Source organism: Bactrocera dorsalis, chromosome 1, assembly GCF_023373825.1.
Source record: "Bactrocera dorsalis isolate Fly_Bdor chromosome 1, ASM2337382v1, whole genome shotgun sequence".
NCBI lineage: Eukaryota > Metazoa > Arthropoda > Insecta > Diptera > Tephritidae > Bactrocera > Bactrocera dorsalis.
In genome coordinates this window covers 61,996,257-62,015,145 of record NC_064303.1, presented here as the reverse complement: position 1 = coordinate 62,015,145, position 18,889 = coordinate 61,996,257, and the positions used below count along the sequence as shown (strand labels likewise).

The 18,889-nt window shown below is 37.0% G+C and overlaps 2 protein-coding genes across 6 annotated transcripts in view; one reads left to right on the top strand and one right to left on the bottom strand.

Annotated features, from left to right (window-relative positions):
* Window positions 1-18,889, top strand: part of LOC125775401 (uncharacterized) — a 137,702-nt gene that overhangs the window by 11,314 nt on the left and 107,499 nt on the right. The window lies entirely within an intron of this gene.
* LOC105224078 (voltage-dependent L-type calcium channel subunit beta-2) overlaps window positions 16,844-18,889 on the bottom strand; it is a 995,088-nt gene continuing 993,042 nt past the window's right edge. For 4 of the 5 annotated variants that reach the window (XM_049462489.1, XM_049462495.1, XM_049462496.1 and 1 more), the window contains one exon: window positions 16,844-17,413. In XM_049462489.1, coding sequence (XP_049318446.1) covers window positions 17,031-17,413 — 383 coding nt within the window. In that variant the 3' untranslated portion in view covers window positions 16,844-17,030. The remainder of the gene's footprint in view (window positions 17,414-18,889) is intronic. The other variant, XM_049462513.1, reaches the window with a different exon arrangement.

The following is an 18,889-nucleotide window of genomic DNA, read 5'->3' as shown; positions in this document are numbered from 1 at the left end:
GAACTATAGTCAATGCACTGAATGAAGCTAATATGAAAATTTCGGACGAAAAGTCGCATTTTTTCCAGGACTCTGTTGAGTACCTTGGCCACATAATTAAACATAACAGAGTAACGGTTGATCCAAGAAAGATTCAAGCTGTAAAAGAGTATCCAACGCCAAAAACCTTAAAAGAACTCAGATCATTTTTAGGTTTGGCTAGCTACTATAGGAAATTTGTAAAAAATTCGCACAAATTACTAAACCACTAACTATACACCTACGAGGTGACTCAGGAATGATTTCAAAAAATCAAAGTGCGCGAGTAGAAGTAAAGCTCGATGAAGCGGCAATTACTGCCATAGAAAAAGTAAAAAATGCTCTGCAAGAACAGGTAGAACTTTATCAGCCTGCCTTTACCAAACCATTTGAACTAACTACCGATGCTAGTAACCAAGCAATTGGAGCAGTTTTCTCCCAATTTTGCCAACCTATTGCTTTTATTTCTCGAACGTTAACCGACACTGAAAAAAATTACAGCACAAATGAAAAAGAACTTCTTGCAATCGTGTGGACGCTGCAAAAGCTCCGCAATTTTTTATACGGCATCACTGATTTAACCATTTATACTGACTTCCAATCACTCATTCATTCTATTTTGGAAAAAAACCCGAATACCAAATTAAAAAGGTGGAAGAATTTTATTGAGGAATTTAGTCCCAAACTTGTCTACAAACCTGGTCACCAAAATGTAGTAGCTGACGCACTCTCCCGTCAACAAATCAACAATACAACAGATTGTTCTCAACATTCAGCACAGAGCTCTCCAACTGACCAAATAAAGAGGGTGAAACAACCTTTGAACTCATTCAAAAATCAAATAATACCTATTCTAGATCCCACAAAAGAGGCAATTGACTCCAAAACCACTTTTCCAGGTAGGACGCGTCACACATTTTATTACAAAAATAAGCAAGATTTTTGAACAAAACTACAACAAGTAGCTAAACCCAATGTAACTAACGTTCTAAGAATAGATGAAGAGTTAATATTCCACTTTAAGGATGATATTCTTTCCCACTTTCCCAATTGTACCTTTGTGATAGTACCAAACTTGCTAATTGACATTACTAACCAAAACGAACAATTAGAATTAGCAGAAAAAACACACAGACACACCGAAATTATAAAAACAATGTGCAAGAAATATTGCTTAACTACTTTTGGCTTAACAGCAGAGAAATGTCCAAGAAAGAAGCGATAGACTGTCAAATTTGTTTGACAAACAAATACGAACGACAACCAAACAGACAACCTATTGGAAAAACACCAATACCAACAAAAACTGGAGAATATATACAGATGGACATATTTCACATGAATAGTTGTATGTATATACATTAGCTCTACCGACAAATATTCGAAGTATTGCTATCTCCGAAAAATTCATACTAAAGCAAACTGTCACGAACATCCCAGCAGATTGAAAAGCGAGATCTCCTGAAAGGAGGAATGAAGGAGTCCTCCTATTGACCTCTTTTAGGAGCAGTAAGGGAGATTTTTTAATTTTGTTCTTATATTGTGTTTTTTTTTTTATATTTTATTTTAGTGTTGACCTCCTTTTGTCCTCTTTTAGGAGCAAAAAAGGAGATTTTATACTTCTATTGTGATTTTTTTTACTTCATTTTAGTATTGATCTCCTTTTGTCCTCCTTTAGGAGCAATAAAGGAGATTTTTTAATTTTTCGTAGCTTAAAAATCGTACTTTTGGTTCGAAAATTACAATTTAACGGGAAATAATAACTGTTAATTTTTGTCTTGAAGCAATTATTCATTTCAACTGTGTTTTTTAAAGCGTGCAGACGTAAGTAAGTTTTATATCTATTGAGTACTCGTATTAAATATTTTAAATTGATAATAAAATGTACTCTAAAAGGCATTTAAAACGCCTAGTGAATAAAAAATTAAATAATTTATATAAAAAAACAAAATAATAATACACAAAATGAAAATGATGTGGAAAGTGTTACTGAAATTGAAAGTGATACAGGCTCTAAAGAAGTTTTTGAAGAAGTTGAAAGTGGTACAGGCTCGAAAGAAGTGATAGTTGAATAATCGCATTACAGTGCAAAATTTTATTCCTAGGAAGAAAAAAAAAATTGTCCACTGGGCAAAAAAGTTAATAATATTTATAATAAATACCAGTTCGGTAATTTTTTTTTAAGCAATAAAGTTGATAAGATGTTACTAAACAGTTTGAGTTTATCATAGGTGGCGTATCTGAAGCAAAAATTTTCAAAGAGACCCCTATCAAAAATTTTGGATGAAGTGATTGCGGAGTCCCTGCTCTTAAAAGTGAATTGGGATGGAGCCAAAAAAAAAGTTGCATTGAAGAATTATGCACTTTTCAATAAATTTCTTTACGGTAACACATAATTTCAATTCATGTCATCTATTTTTTTAACAAGTTTAATTTTTAGAGGCCTTAAAAGATGATTACTCATACCCTGATTTTGAGGCAAAGATTAAAAAGGCGCTTCTCAAATGTAAGGCTCAGTTCTACAGGAACACTTATAATATAAAAAAAAATAATAGATTTTATGTACATTAATTTAATTAAAAAACTTTAATAAAAAATAAAATTATAAAAATTTGTTTTTGTTAAAATAACTGCAGGTTGAAAGTAATATAGGATTTATCATAGAGATCTCCTATATCAGTAATCATAGAGATCTCCTTTAGGAGTAATCATAGAGATCTCCTATAGCAGTAATCATAGAGATCTCCATTAGGAGGTTAAAAGGAGTACTCGCGTTCCAATGACATGCAATGTTAAAAAAGGAGTATACAATTTTACGTGTATTTACACACGAGTATTAGGAGTAATAGGGAGTATAGGATATCTCCTAAAGGATTAATCCAGGAGGTCTCAAGCGATCATCCTAAAATCTGCTGGGATATTGAAGAAATACTTACACAAGTGTATCCAAATGCAAAACATCTAATGACTGATAACGGAAATGTATTTATCAGCAACATGGCAAAGGCCGTTTATACTCGACTACATATACAACATACTGCCACATCATTAAATCACTCGACAACTAACGCTCAAGTAGAACGGTTGCACAGTAAGTTGATTGAAATCAGTAGGAGTTTAGCTAGTGAAAATAATACGATTCCAGGTGAAGAACTTTTTAACGCCATCCGACAATATAATTCTACAATTCACTCGTCTACAGGACTCAAATCTGAAGTAGTTTTCTTTAATCCCGAAAAGTATCCCGAGAATAAAGAAATCCTTTAGAACAATCAGGAGAAGCTATTGCTATACCACAACAAAGGACGAAGAAACATCACGTATAAACCAGGAGATATCATATATTCAAAAACAGATCGTAGGAATAAAATTGCTAAACGATAAAATCAGCACAAAGTTAAGGAAGATCGCGGGGACACGATCCTTACAACGAGAGGGAAAATTATTCATAAAGACGACATCCGCAAACAAGCCCCACAATGCGATCCGAGACGGTATTAATTAATCTATTTTTATTATTTGTTGTATCCCATTCTGATCTAATCACAGATCTTAAATTCAAAAAGTATGTTTTAACAGACATCGATCCTGTCTACCTATTTGAAAATACGTCTTATCTGTACCACGTAGCAAACTTGTCAATTATCCTACGTCCATACGAGAATATCATTAAATCCAAATACGTTGCAGAAAAAAAAGAAGAAATAATTCTTATTAATAAAATAGAGGCATTTAAGACACAGGTTATACCTTTTAATCGTAGACTCAAACGCTCATTAAACTTTTTAGGTTCTATTCTCAAGTTTGTCACCGGTACTCCTGACCATGACGACCTTATAGATATCAAGACAGGACTCAATCAGTTGATAGAAAACAATAATCAACAACGGAAGATTAACAGTCAATTTGAAAAAATACTAGAAACACTAGACCCAAAGTCAATTACTGAAGAATTAATTATTACAGAAGTTTACAAGGAATTAGAAAAAATCACGATTACCATTAATTTTGCTAATACAGGAAACTTTTATTCTGATACTCTAAACCTCAAACATAATTAATATTTTAGAATATTCTGATATTCATGTATACATGTACAAAGATGCTATAATTACCATATACAAATATCCCGTAGTAAATAACTGCTGTAAATTAAATAACTTAATACCTTTAGCATACAAACATGGTAAAGTCCGATTGGACTCTCAAGTTGCAAAATGTGAAGCAAATTTCAAAAGAACTTCCAAATAAAAATTATCTGGGATTAAATATTTGTAAACAGGAGTCTCCCGACAACTGTACCATCCCATTGCTTGAAAATAATAAGGCAAAATGTAATGTTATTCAAGAAAATAATATACCACTTATTGTGTTAGATCACGGAAATATAATTATTGATGGATAACATCTGTGGAACGGACAACGTGTTAACGGTCCAAACCTGTTACAATTTAATCGCAGTACTAATTTAGATAATAACTTCTTTAGCTTTAGTAATCTATGCTGCTGTAAAATTATGCGAATGCTTTGAGTATATTTAGAAGATAAAAAGGAACGATTATTCCGCCAAACATACGAGATCGAACTTCGTCGACTCCAAGCCCAGTTGACTAGAAATGAGGACATTTCATCTTAACACAGGGGAGAGTTAAGGAACGTTTCATTTCTCAAAAAACCAAAACATCTCTTGTTTATGTCGAACCACGCATAAACAAATAGTGATAAGCAATTGCAATATATGGTGTGAAATAGAAATGGTATCACACATTATAACGATTGTTATCTCCTACACGCTATTCTCTCGAGACTGTTTGTAACGACAAACAATCGACTGTAGATAGTGTGTCTATCTTCATAAAATATTATATATTATTAATATAGCAGACAGCAAATAGAAACTAGTACCATAAAGTAGTATAAATAGCACTAAATTATCAAAATGTACTTAGTCTCAGTTTTGTATTAATAAAGGAACTTGCCCTGACGGTGCAAAGTACAAACAAAAGTGAATCAATTGTGATTAACTCGCGCCAAGCTGTCAAATTATTAAAATTAAAAAGTGAAATGTCATATCATGAAAATTTGCATTCAAATACCAACACAGATATTTTTAGCACCTAATAAAAGTAAAAAGTACTGTGTTTGAGTTACCGTTTAGAAATTATGTAAGGAAGAAAACACTGATGTACGAGTATATATACATCATCATGCATTTAAGGATTAAATACTAACAACTTTCGTTTGTGTTTTTAAAGACATCTACACAAATATCACAACACAAAAACTTACAAGTAGGTACTTGTCCAACAATGCGCCTTCTGTCTCATGAAACCGCAAGCAGGATTGTAATAAATAAGTAAGCACAGGCAAACAAAAAAAAAAAAAAAGAAAATAAAGCTTAAGAATAACAACGCATACATACACATACCAAACTTTATACATTACATATGTATATACCCATATACAATATAAAAAAACATATTTGCACATAACATATACATACATATATAATATTTCTTGTATTCGGATATTTATTAATGCACCCATTTGAATACATATGGATACAAAATTACGTGATATTTGGCGGATATGTAGTCCGTATATAAAATACGGTAATCTCTTCACGTGCTCTTAACTGAACATAACTACGATACACATAATAGAGGATGGAGCCGTATGAAGTTCACGCAAGTAAGAAAAGTTCTCTGGCCGCCATTCACTTGGGAGCGGCCAGAAATGGTTTCTTTACATATGGCTGAAAACATCCGTTTGAAAGCAAGATAAAGTTAGAAGGCGAAACATCCTCACCCCAGGGTTGTGCGCTGTGTTAACATCCTCCACGTAAAAAAAGCCTCCAAAGAATACTACTCGACAGCCTCGGAAAAGATAGCCCCCTTTTGATGACGACCATTGCAAACGCATTAAGTATTACGATTTGAGGGTATGCACCTAGAATTGTCGGTCCCTTAATTGAGAAGATACCGCTCCTCAGCTGGTTGATGTCCTCGTTAGAGTGAATGCTGACATCACCGCTGTAAGGTGCTGTAAAGGAGACCATTGGTTTTTGGGCAAAAATAGCTTGTACGAAGAAGAGAGCCCTGTCATAGTGGAGAGAAAACAGACTGCCTAAGTCGTCACGTTACAATCGACCACAACAATTGCGGGATGGGATAGATACCGAGAGTTGAAGAAAAAGTGAGTACAAAAAACTTAATAGGCTGTCCGACAGGGGTAATTCTCGAAAATTCGAAAAAAATTCCGGTGACTATCAGTAGATTTCAAGACCGGAGCATTCTCTTTTACAAGCCCCCGAGGTGATCTAATAACTGATGCCCAGAGCATACTGAAAGTATGGAGGGAACACTCCTTCAGTGACAGTGAAAGCATTATACTAGGAGATGTCGAAACCGATTCCATAATCGAAGACGATGGAAACGACCTTCAGTGGGATAAGTCTCCTCAACATCACATATAAGGTTCTATGGAGCGTATAGTGTAAAATATTACAGGCCTCCGCCAACAAACTTTTCAGTGTAGATTTAGACCTGGAAAATCAACAAGTGATCAGATATTCACCATGCGCCAAATGTTGGAAAAGACCTGTGAAAAAAAGATCGATACACACCACCTCTTCGTCGATTTCAAAGCTGTTTTGGACAGGGCCTTTATACCGCTATGCCTGAATTTGGTATCCCCGTAAAACTAATACGGTCGTGTGAACTGCGTTAAACAACATCCAAAGTTCCATAAGGATCGGGAAGGATCTCTCCAAGCCGTTCGATATTAAACGGGGTTTCAGACAAGGCGAGTCCCTGAAGTGCGACTTCTTCAATCTCCTAGCTGAAGAACTTAATTGAGTAAGTACAATCTTCTATGAGAGTGTAAAACTGCTGGCACATGCCGATGATATTGATATAATTGGCCTGAACATTCGCGGCGTTAGTTCTGTTTTCTCCGGACTGTATAGGGAAGCAAAGCAAATGAGTCTGTTAGTGAACTAGGGCAAGTCGAAATATCTATCGTCATCAAACAAACAGTTGTAGTCGTGAATAAGTTCGACTATCTTGGAACAAGTATTATAGCAACGACAATGTTAGCCTCGAAATTCAAAGCAGAAAACTTCGGACTGAGTAGGTAATTGAGAGGTGAAGAGGAACAAAGACCAAACTCTGTAAGTTACTCGTTATTCCCATCCTGATCCATGATGCAGAGGCATGGACGATGACAGCATCTGATGAGTTGACGTTAAAAATTTTCAAGAGAAAAGTTCTGAGGAAGATTTATGCTCTTTTGCGCTTGGGAAACGTCGAAGATCGCACTCGATGGAACGATGAGCTGTGCATGTTAAACGACGACATTTAGAAAGTTTAACGAATTATGAAAGTATTCGACGCAGTATCCGCCGGTGGAAGCAGAGGAAGAAGCAGACCTCCACTGAGTTGGAGAGATCAGCTGGAGAATACCTGGCTGCACTTGATGTCTCGAATATAATCATAAGCGATACTAATAATTATGAAATACGAGTTCGCGTATTTTAGTAATTTTATTTGATTTAAATAAGACTTACAATATTATCTTAAAAGAGTGTTCGATTACGATTATAATTGAAAATTAAAAACTTCATTAATTTATAAAACTTATTCGAAAAGCACATTTATATAAAAAAGATTTCTTTCAAACATACATGTACATTAATATACAATATACAAAAATATTTCTGAATTTCAGTTAAGTCTTCACTGAAAATTTTTTGGTGATTTTTAAATGAACTCAGACTCAAAAGAATCTAAAAGTTCTCAATCTCGAAAATGATTTCTGAAGAAAAAAAATCCATGTACACGTACAGAAGAGACACGTTCGAAGTAAGGTGCTAAAAAACAGAAAAGAGTGAAACATATTTCATACAGTAAATTCATTGCTAAGAGTAACAGCTTAACGATTTTCATCATCGCCGTTTCAGGACAATCGGCATTAGAAATAAAAAAAAGGAAATCTAAACAATTTTTGGGTACGCCTCCAAACTGCATATGATGCAATTTTAGAATCCGACGACTTAGATCTACCGGATCATCAATTGTGCCTACTGCTCATCTGAGAGTAGAGCTGCCACAAATCAAAGTCAATAAGCAATTTCGTCTATCCGTCTTATCACAAAGACACTCGATGCTATTGATAGCGACCAGCCCTGAACGCACTGTTAATGAGCTAGTACCGATGCTCTGCTATAAGAGTGGATGGTGACTTCTCTGAAGGAGGCTGCACTCCGGAGACGTAAATATACTACTACCTTAATGACTGCAACTTCCGTCTGAGAAATACTGCAATAGTCAAAAAGTCTGAAGCTGGAGCCGATGGAGAGCTCCCGACGGTATACGCCTCAAGCACATCCACCTTGTGGGGTTCCTCTGCTCACATTTCGTCGAGCTCGTACATTTCCTTGATACACGACACGATAGTATGCAGGGCAGTATCCACTGACTTGCCTTTACAGTACCAGTGCCCATATGTACCAGTCAATCATTTTCTACAGAATTTTTAGTAAGAAGGAGGAGAGGCTGATTGGCCTGAAGTCCTTGGCTGTAACGTAGTTTGAACGAATTGATAGCTCAAGTCAAGTGCCGTTCATCCAGAAGATTGGCAAAGGCCGCGCAATCGTCTTGCAGGGCTCCAAAAGTACTTCCTTTAGAAAAAATATTGCTCGGGAACTTACCTACTTTTCATTTGCGTCTTTAAGATAACCCGGAGAGGACTCAGGCAGCCCTTCCCTTTTTCCAAAAAGATTTACATGTAGTCCTCCTTGCTCTTCTTAACGCGGACTTGTATATTGCAAGTACCATTTTATACAACGCCCAGTCGTCGGTAGACCCACTCCTACGGGCTTTGTTGAATAAAAGTCTGCAGTCTGATTTCCGAGAGTTGTATAGTTCACCAGAGAAGTTTCTCTCTGATTTTTGTTGTTTTCAGTTGACAAGAACTCTTCAGTGCAGTTTTGCATGCCGAGTTGAAGATTTCGACCCACCCGTCGTCGGTATCGAATGAAACTGTCAAGTTATTCGATAGTTCACCGCTTTTCATTAATTCGATAGTTTTCAAGATATCAATCATTTTTAAATTTTCGTTCATTAAAAATGTTTCGTTTGATACTAGTTTTTTCATTCATTAGGCTGAACCCACACCGGGTGAGTCAAAAGTCAGTTTTTTCTTGTCTCATGCGACAACTGCCCATAGCTTCATATGTGACAACCCACACCGAACAAGACGAAACGAAGACGCATGATCGAGCTTTGACTTGTTTGAAGAGCTGTTGTCCAACTTTTTATGTATTTTCATACAGCCCACGCACACCAAATGCTGCAAAACCGTCTTTGTTGCCGATCAACACATGCTGAACTTTGGCGCAGCTCACACTGGATTATTATGTTGAATGATTTATGTTAAATTTTGTATAATAATGGAAATTAAATTGAATGCTAAAAAAATAATTCAATGAAAAATATTGATACTACTCGTAATAAATATAGATTTATAGATAATGTAGGGTGCGTTCTCAAGTAAGTAAGATGACTAAAAGAGATTCATGTGGACATCGGTGATATTTGCCAAGCTTATTGACAGAGTCCAGATCGTTGGAAAAAATTCGAATGGCTTGGAATTAAGAAAATTGGCAACTTGGTTGCGTTTCAAAATTGTAATTATGTTTACATGCACTCAACCGTTTTAACTGCCGGTACTATTTGCGTCAACAATAGTAAAACATTTAAATTGAATCGCAACTTATGTATATGTATATTAGTTTGAAATTTTTAATTGCATTATTTTCTATTGGAATCGCTGGTAATATGAAATTTATACATTTTATAAAGAAAATGCTGAAAGTATTTTTTATATAAAGTTTAATAAAAACGCGGCCAGGACTAAAGAGACCAGCAGTGTGGGAGTTTTTTTTACTAGAAATGGTGTAATATTTGTAAAAAAATTTAAAGTTTTCTGGTAATACATCAAGTTTGAATGATCACCTATGACGAAGGCATCCATCATCACTTAGTGTGAAGCACTCAAAAATCTGCAAGACATTTTGCAAAATATTTCACACATTTATACAACTATAACAACAGATATGTGGTTTTCCGATAGCCAGAACCTTTTATTTCTGTCTGTCACTAGTCAGACAGGACTCGGCTGTCCTGTCAACTAAAGAAGTGTTCGGCTCGGACATGGCGCAAAATGCAGCCCTAGAAATAAAAAACATTTTTGACGAGTAGTAAATTTTTATCAAATTAGTTACGATAATAAGTGATAACTGTGCAAGTATCAAAAAATCGACAATCTGACAAAAACACTACCACCAATGTGTGGCTCACAGCCCAAATGTATGCGTTGTTGATGTCATGAAGGTTGTTCCTCAGATTTCAGAGCTTATAACGAAATGCAGTTCTATAGTAAGATATTTCAACCAAAGCTCTCAAGCTTTTAGGCTGCTTAAAAACAAGCAAAAGCAAATGGGCGTGACAACACTTAAGAAGCAAGATGTTGCTACTAGATGAAATTCTGGCCTTCTCTTGATGAAAGAAACGTTCTCTGTTGTAATAACTTCCTTACCAAATGCAACGAACTTTCTGAATGCATCAGAATGGGAAAGATTACGTGATTCTATCAACGTATTGAAGCCGAGAGAGCATATGACAACAGGACTTTCTGCGCAAAACTATCCAACGATGTCACTGGTTGTTCTTATAGTCAGAAGACTCCAATATATAGTAAAATAAGATCCCAACAAATGAAAACTGAAATTATTTTCCGACAACTTGAGCAGTTAGAGCCTAACAAGATGTTTACCAATCGACTTTCCAAGACCCACGGTTTAAAAAAGTTGCAATTTTAAACGAAATTAAGTCGTGTAATGCTCAAAAATGGTTGCCAGAAGAGGTAACAACTTTAATTCAGAGAAAACGAAGGGATTCCACAGCGCCAGTAATAGAATTACCAGTGAATAAAAGTTAATTATCTCTTTGAACTCTACTCGACGAAAAAGTGGCAGAATGCATTGTGTTAGATCAATTTTCTTAGACAAGATTTTCTTGAAAGGCTAAAAAACTCTACGAACTGTCAAAAAAATGCTTATGCATACCTCCTACTTCAGTTTCATCTCAAAGGGTTTTCTGTAAAGCTATTCAAATAATAAATGACAGAAGAAATAGATTATAAAGTCAAAAGCTTGAACAAATATATTTTAAGCCATTTTGATATTTAATTAATATTTTGCTCACACTCTTTTTATATTTACGTTTATTTTAAATTTAATTTCTTGACTGTGTTATACTATTTTTAAGTTTTACTTAAGTATTGAATTAAGTTAAAATAACATAAAAACCTTTGTATTGATTTAATTAAAAATTAATAAAATACCAGTACTTCAAATTGCTGTCAGAAGAGCACGACTTGTCGTTGGTTAATAAATTTGAATAAATAAAATAAATGAATGAATGAATGAATTAATTCGATGGTCAAAATCATTCAGTTAATAACTATTAATAGTTGAAATCATTCGAAAGTTCCCAACACTAGTCTTGAGATATGTGATTTCACCAAAAACTGAGCGGTGCCACGCCCATCGTCCAATTTTCATACCGGCTCCTTTAAAGCGCTCATATACCATCTGAGAGATATAATTTTATCTGTTGGGTTACCATATTCCCTCATTTGTCAGGAAATTCCTCTTGAATCGGCGATTTTTTTAAATTAATCTTTTTTAAGCGCGTGCGCGAAAAAGTGAGATCCCACAGCGTTATAGTCTACTTGGGCGTTTTGAATTTGTCCACCACGCACAGGATGTTCATATCATCGTTCCAAAACTCGAACGAGTTCAACTCGCGCAAGTTTTTTTCGATAAAATTCCTGAGTTGAACTCGGTTGAGTTTTGGAGGAGGTCGTCCTCTTCCTCTGCTTCCCCCGGCGGGTACTGCGTCGCATACTTTCAGAGCTGGAGTGTTTTCGTCCATACGCACGACATGACCTAGCCGGCGCAGCCGCTGTCTTTTCATTCGCTGAACTATGTCAAAGTCGTCGTATAGCTCATCATTCCATCGAATGCCATATTTGCCGTGGCCAACGCGCAAAGACCATCAAACTTTCGCAGAACCTTTCTCTCCAGAACTCGCAACGTCCACTCATCAGTTGTTGTCATCGTCCAAGCCTCTTCGTTGGATTTCCAGGCTGACATTGTTGGTGGTGTTTATACTGGTTCCTAAATTCACGAAATTATCTACAACTTCGAAGTTATGACTGTCAACAGTGACGTGGGATCTCATACACAAATAAAAAATCAAACATAGGGTAAGAAATCGGCATTAGGAATATGAGGTTTCACTCCTGGTCTAGACAAATTTCTGTCATATTCAACGTTAAACTACATAATAATTAAAAAATCCTATATATAGCAAGATGTAGACCGATTTCAATAACTTTTCACATAAATCAAGTAAATTCGTAACATGCTTTTATTTCAAAAACATAACATTGGAGATATTTGTCTTTACGACATTGAAAAAAATGCCCCCGAAGTACGACAAAGATTTTAAATGTTACACTTTTTTAGTTTGCCATTTTTGGTACCAGAACAGATTATTACCGGGAAAAGACTTCCTCTAAGCTTTATTTCTTATCTCAGAAATTTACCACTACTTTCAGTAAGAAGCCAGCTGTAGACACCAGATCTACATATTGGGTATAAGGCCTCTTGATAAGTTATAACCTGATTTCTTCCAAACTTTTGAGGTTAGATGTCATATCTAAATGGCCCCATTTGAATTAAATTTTCTACCGATAGCTTAATTGGAGGATGGAGTCATTGTAGAAGTTCACGCAAGTGAGGAAAGTTCTCTGATCGTCATTCACTTGGGAGTGGCCAGAAGCGATTCTTTTACATTTAACTCAAGTAGCTAACGGCTTCCGGTCTTTGACCAAGTATCTTCTGGGTAGCCTATGAATATCCGTTTGAAGGCGAGCTAAAGTGAGAAGGCGAAACATCCCCTCCACAGGGTTGCGCGCTGGATTTGGAACCCGCCACGTAAAAAAAAACAGTACCAATGAAAAATCAACAACAGCCTGGGATGAGAGACCCCCTTTTGATGACGACCATGGCACACAAATTAAGGACTACAATTTAAGGCCATGCACCTGGAATGTCCGGTCCCTTAATTAGGAAGGTGCCGCTGCCCAGCTGGTTGATGTCCTCGTAAGAGTGAAGGCTGACATCACCGTCATTAAAGAAATGCGATGGACGGGACAAGGACTGAGACGAGTAGGTTCTTGTGGCATTTACCACATTGGCCATATAAAGGAGCGGAAATTTGGGGTGGGATTCGTAGTGGGAGAGAGACTCCGTCGCCGAGTACTGCCATTCAGCCCGGTGGATGACCGTCTAGCCACAACCCGAATCAAAGCGAGGTTCTTCAACATCCCCAAATGGATCGAGGCCGATCGACTTTGGCGGGTCTCCAAATATGGTTATCTGTAAATCTGTAGATTCCAGCATAAGAAAATTCATCAAGCCACCTGGCTGTCTCCGGATCGAAAAACCACCAACCAGATCGATCATGTTGTGATAGACGGAAAACACGTCTCCAGTGTTGAGCTTGATCAGCAGGTCGACAGGTGTAATGCTACAAAATTCTACGAAAAAATGTGGCGGCTTCAAAACTGGAGCATATTCTTGTGGAACCGCCAAAGGTGATCTGGTGACCGATCCCCAGAGCATACTTATGTTATGGAGGGAGCACTTCTATAGCCTGCTGAATGGCAATGAACGTCCAAAGCCAGGTGAAGGCGAACCCGATTCCCCAATCGATGAAGATGGAGCACACGTACCATTGCCTGACCATGAAGGGGTTCGAATAGCAATTACCCGTCTAAAGTACAACAAAGCAGGAGGGGGCGATGGATTACCGGCCGAGCTAATCAACGACGGCGGCGAAGAAGTGATAAGGAGCATCAGCTTCTTTGTAAAATATGGTCGGATGAAAGCATGCCAACGATTGGAATTTAAGTTTCCTCTTCCCAATTCACAAAAAGGGAGACCCCACAATCTGCGCCAACTACCGTGGGATAAGCCTCCGCAACATCGCGTATAAGGTTCTATCGAGCGTATTATGTGAAAGATTAAGGCCCAACGTTAACAAACTGATTGGAACTTATTATTGTGGATTTAGACCTGGTAAATCAGCAACCGGCAAGATATTCTCCATGCGAAAAATTTCTCCATGAAAAAGACCTGTGAAATGAGAATCGACGCATACAATTTCTCCGTCGATTTCAAAGCTGCTTTCGACAGCACGAAAAGGAGCTGCCTTTATGCCGCAATGTCTGAATTTGAAAAAAAAAACCGCAAAACTCATGCGCTGTGTAATCTTACGTTGAGCAACACTAAAAGATCCGTCAGCATCTGGAAGGTCCTCTCCGAGCCGTTCGATACCAAACGAGGTTTCAGATAAGGCGACTCCCTATCGTGCGACTTCTTCAACATGCTGATGGAGAAAATAATTCGAGCTGCAGAACTTAATCGAGCAGGTACAATCTTTTATGAGAGTGTACAGCTGCTGGCGTATGCCAACACCCGCGCCGTTAGTTCTGCTTTCTCTAGACTGGACAACGAAGCAAATCAAATGGCTGCCTTCCGTCTGTCTTTTAATTCGCTGAACTATATCAATGTCGTCATATATCTTATAAAGCTCATCGTTCCATCGAATGCGATATTTGCCGTGGCCAATGCGCAAAGGACCATAAATCTTTCGCAGAACTTTTCTCTTGAAAACTCGCAACGTCGACTCATCAGGTGTTGCCATCGTCCAAGCCTCTGCACCATATAGCAGGACGGGAGTAATGAGTGACTTATAGAGAGTTTGGTTTTCGTTTATCGAGAGAGGACTTTACTTCTCAATTGCCTACGCAGTCCGAAGTAGCACCTGTTGGCAGGATTTTTCCTGACATTGTTGGTAGAGTTTACAAGATAGACGAAATAATTTACAACTTCGAAGTTATGACTGTCACCAGTGACATGAGAACCAAGTCGCGCGTACGACGACTGTTTGTTTCTTCTTATTCTTCCCACTGAGACGGGATCTTAGCCTAAGGAGCCAGTATAGCTGCACCACCTTCAATCTTAGCTGAGTTCTTTCTATTTTTACGTGACCTTTGCAAGTGCACTTCTTATCAATTGTAATCCTCAAATATTTTGCGCAAGTGTTTGTTGATAACAACTGACCAAATAAAGCCATTTGATCACAATTTTTATGTTTGAGTGTATACTACGTACTTGTGTACGAACTTTTCTGTATTGATTCCGATGTTCCATTTGGTGAGCCACGGTTCTAGAGCCGAGCCGCTCAAAATTTTTCATGCCTATACTCGGAGTATAGGCAAGTAAATGCAGTCGAAGCATGTACGCTGCCAGCGTCAAAAATACACTCGAAATACAGGAATTCAGTTTCGAATAAGCATATAGAGGACTTAATGAGAATCAAAACTTACGATCTTGAAGTCGATATGGAAAAAATCATGGAAAGTTAAAAAAAAAATTAACTTAAAATTGTTGTTCTTAATTGCTTTTTTAATCAAAAACCATAATTTTTGATTTTTTTCTAAATTTTTAATAACAAAATAACCAAATAGCACGATTTCACTCAGTGTACTAAGCAAGCGCGCGCACACAATCATACGCTAGCAGATATCAAATGTGTGATTGTATGCGTAGGTAAATAAATTGCGCATTATTTTGAGCGGCTCTGTTCTAGAGCATTCAGATACACCTGAAGTTTTCTGGAAGCTTTATTAGGGTTGGCACTTGCTGCTAGCAGTGCATTATTATTCGCGTAGGTTGCCGTCAATTGTAATCACAGTAAGCAGTAAATAATAAGGGATTGGTAATTTTCCATTAATTTGAATAATCGGCCTTGTGTAAACTTCAGCACTCACCTTTTAGTCCGCTACAAATCCGCCAAATTTCAGAATGAAAGAAAAACGGTTGTATGCGTATACGCGTATAGCACAGCCGGTATGTACCCAATAGAATTTTATTAAAAGCTTATGGAAAGTTGAAATTATAAATGCGCACCAATCTAGGTGAGGTCGAAAAAGAGCAGATATTATCGCAGATATCGAAAGCGAAGTGAAGTGGGCCCTTTTTTCCATTTGGTGTTGGGATCAGATGGTGTGATGTGGTTGTTTGGCGTACGCGTATGTGGATGTCGATGTGGGGTGCTCTCATGAGTAGTGTTGAATGTGGGATGTAAGCGGTGACATGGTGAGTGTGGTGAAGATGCGTGTCAGTGTTGTGAGTTGGAGTTGATGTGGTGCATTTTAATGTCGGAGAGGATGTTCATTTATACGTCCTGGCCCCCATAGACGAGTATTTGGCCTAGTAGCCTCTGAAGTTGTTGCAAAGTTGCTGCAACGTTGATGATACGGTTTGATATTGCAGGGCGATGACGCCACAAGCGGTATTCATCCCAAGACAATGCTGGCCTCCGCGGTTGCTGGCCTCCGAGGTTGGTTCTATAGTGTATTCGTCTGGTCGCACTTTTGTTTTTTTTTGTAAAAAAAATCGTTATATGGAGAATGGGTTAAATGCTGACAACGGACAACGAAAGGCAGACAGTCACTTGGAATTCAACTCACCTCTTCATCCTGATCATTTATAAATATTGTATAACCCCATATTTAAGTCGATTATTTTTAGGTGATATATACAAACAACAAAACTATTATACTCTCTAGCACCCTGTTGCAAGTTCATAAAAATATTAAACATGGAAAAAAAAAACAATGAAAATCGATTTTAGAGCACGTTTTACTTCAACACTATATTTTACAGTCATCGCTATAGGTGTTTGAATTATTTCAATTAATACTTTTTTACCATTGAAAATATAGTGATACATGCGACAAAACAATATTTTAGACATAAACTTAGATATTAAAATTTACTAGGTTTGTCGACAACCTTATATCCATGATTCCTATATAGCATTTAAGGCTCTTCGGCCGCTGGTAACAACTCTATTAGTACCAAACTCATCGCGGTCCATCATCACATTATCGTTAATTATTGTTGGTAATGTGCCATCCGATTCTGAAAAACGTCCACGAAGGGGACGTGTAATAGTAGAAGAATGAATTTTTGGTGAACCATTATGATCAATTATGTAAGAGGATTCTTCTGGTTCTAATAAGTTAATTTTTTCTTTTCTGTAATGCAAAATATCTCTGTCAATATGCTGTAATCGTTTCACTTCACGCTCTTGTCTTCCATATCTGATTTGTTCGCTCGGAGGTTCAACAAAATCTTCCTCTATATGATGACCATAGTATTGCCGTTGGCTACGTTGAAACGTTGAACTTTCTGCAAAGTAGATATTAATTCAGTTATTAGTATTATTTAAATCTATGCAAAAAATTGGAGGAAATATTAACTAATGATATACATATGTACATATACATATCGCTCATTTGCTGCAAGACCGGCATAATTCAAAAAACGTGATTTTGGAGTTAATGCTGCAGAATTGTTCGTTATGTCATACTTCATGTTGAGTGAAAAATTCATATGAATACCTCTTATATGCTCCGCTTGAGAAGAGGTGTAAGGTTGGAGTCGCCGTGTAAGGTTGTAGTCAGTTGAAAACTTTAAACGCGTTTTCTGGAGAATCGATTTTTTTGACTTATGCCGGTCTTGCAGCAAATTACTATTTTTGACTTATGCCGGTCTCAACATGAAGTATGATATAACGAACAATTCTGCAGCATTAACTCAAAAATCACGTTTTTTGCTTTATGCCGGTCTTGCAGCAAGTGAGCGATATGTACATACATACTATACATACATATGAGTATGATATCGTATACTTGTAAAAGTCCGTTCTTTTGAATGTAACTTTTTTAATTAAATTCAATTTCTAATTCTTTACAGCTAAGAGGTTAACATAATGTATTGCGTCCTCGCAAATTGAAAATAAATTTTTACTTAATAGATAAAATAAATATTTTTTAACATAATACTATTGAATTTTTTATTACTTATTCTTGAAACTTATATCGCCTTTTTAGTTGAGTCTTATAATATTTTGTTTTGCGATTGTTTGAAATGTCGGTAACATAGTTTCCATTTCTATTACATTCAACCAGTTTTTTGTATTTAAGTTTATTAGTAGGGATTTGCCTATTCAGCACAACATTATTTAGCAATTCCCTTGGTTCATAATCTCTATTTTTATTCAATTTCTCTATTCTTTCAACTTTTTGTTTTCGTACAATTTACTTAGCTCTTCAATAAACTCTTTATCAAAGTCTTTTTTTATTAAAATCAATGGATTTCATTTTTGTTGTTGTTGTATTTTTTTTTTTTCTTTTTTTTTGCGTGCGAGGGGGTGGAAAATGCCTTCCGCATCATCGGTGCTATCGTCACAGCAGCGGTATGTGCCACTTGCAGGTCACTAAAAACCCCCCCTCTAAGGAACCCGCGCCCACCCTGGGACCGCGTTTGCATTACTTCAGGGTGGCGTTCCATTTTTCTCATTGAGAGATTTACATCTACGCACCTGCGTCCAGGTCCCGCTTTTTGATGCGTAGCTAGATTGCTGCGTATTTCTGGATAATTCTCCAGTTTGTTTCGCTCTCCAACATGACGCTGATTAAATTGTCAGTGTTTATTGGCCCGACCAGGTCTTCTACTGCGGTGCGTTCTCCTTGCCAGCGCTGACATGCAAAGAATGTGTGTTCAGCGTCATCTTCTGTCGCGTCGTTGTATAGGCATGACGGCTCTTCGACTTTTCCCATTCTGTAGAGGTACTTTTTGAAGTATCCGTGGCCGGATAACAGC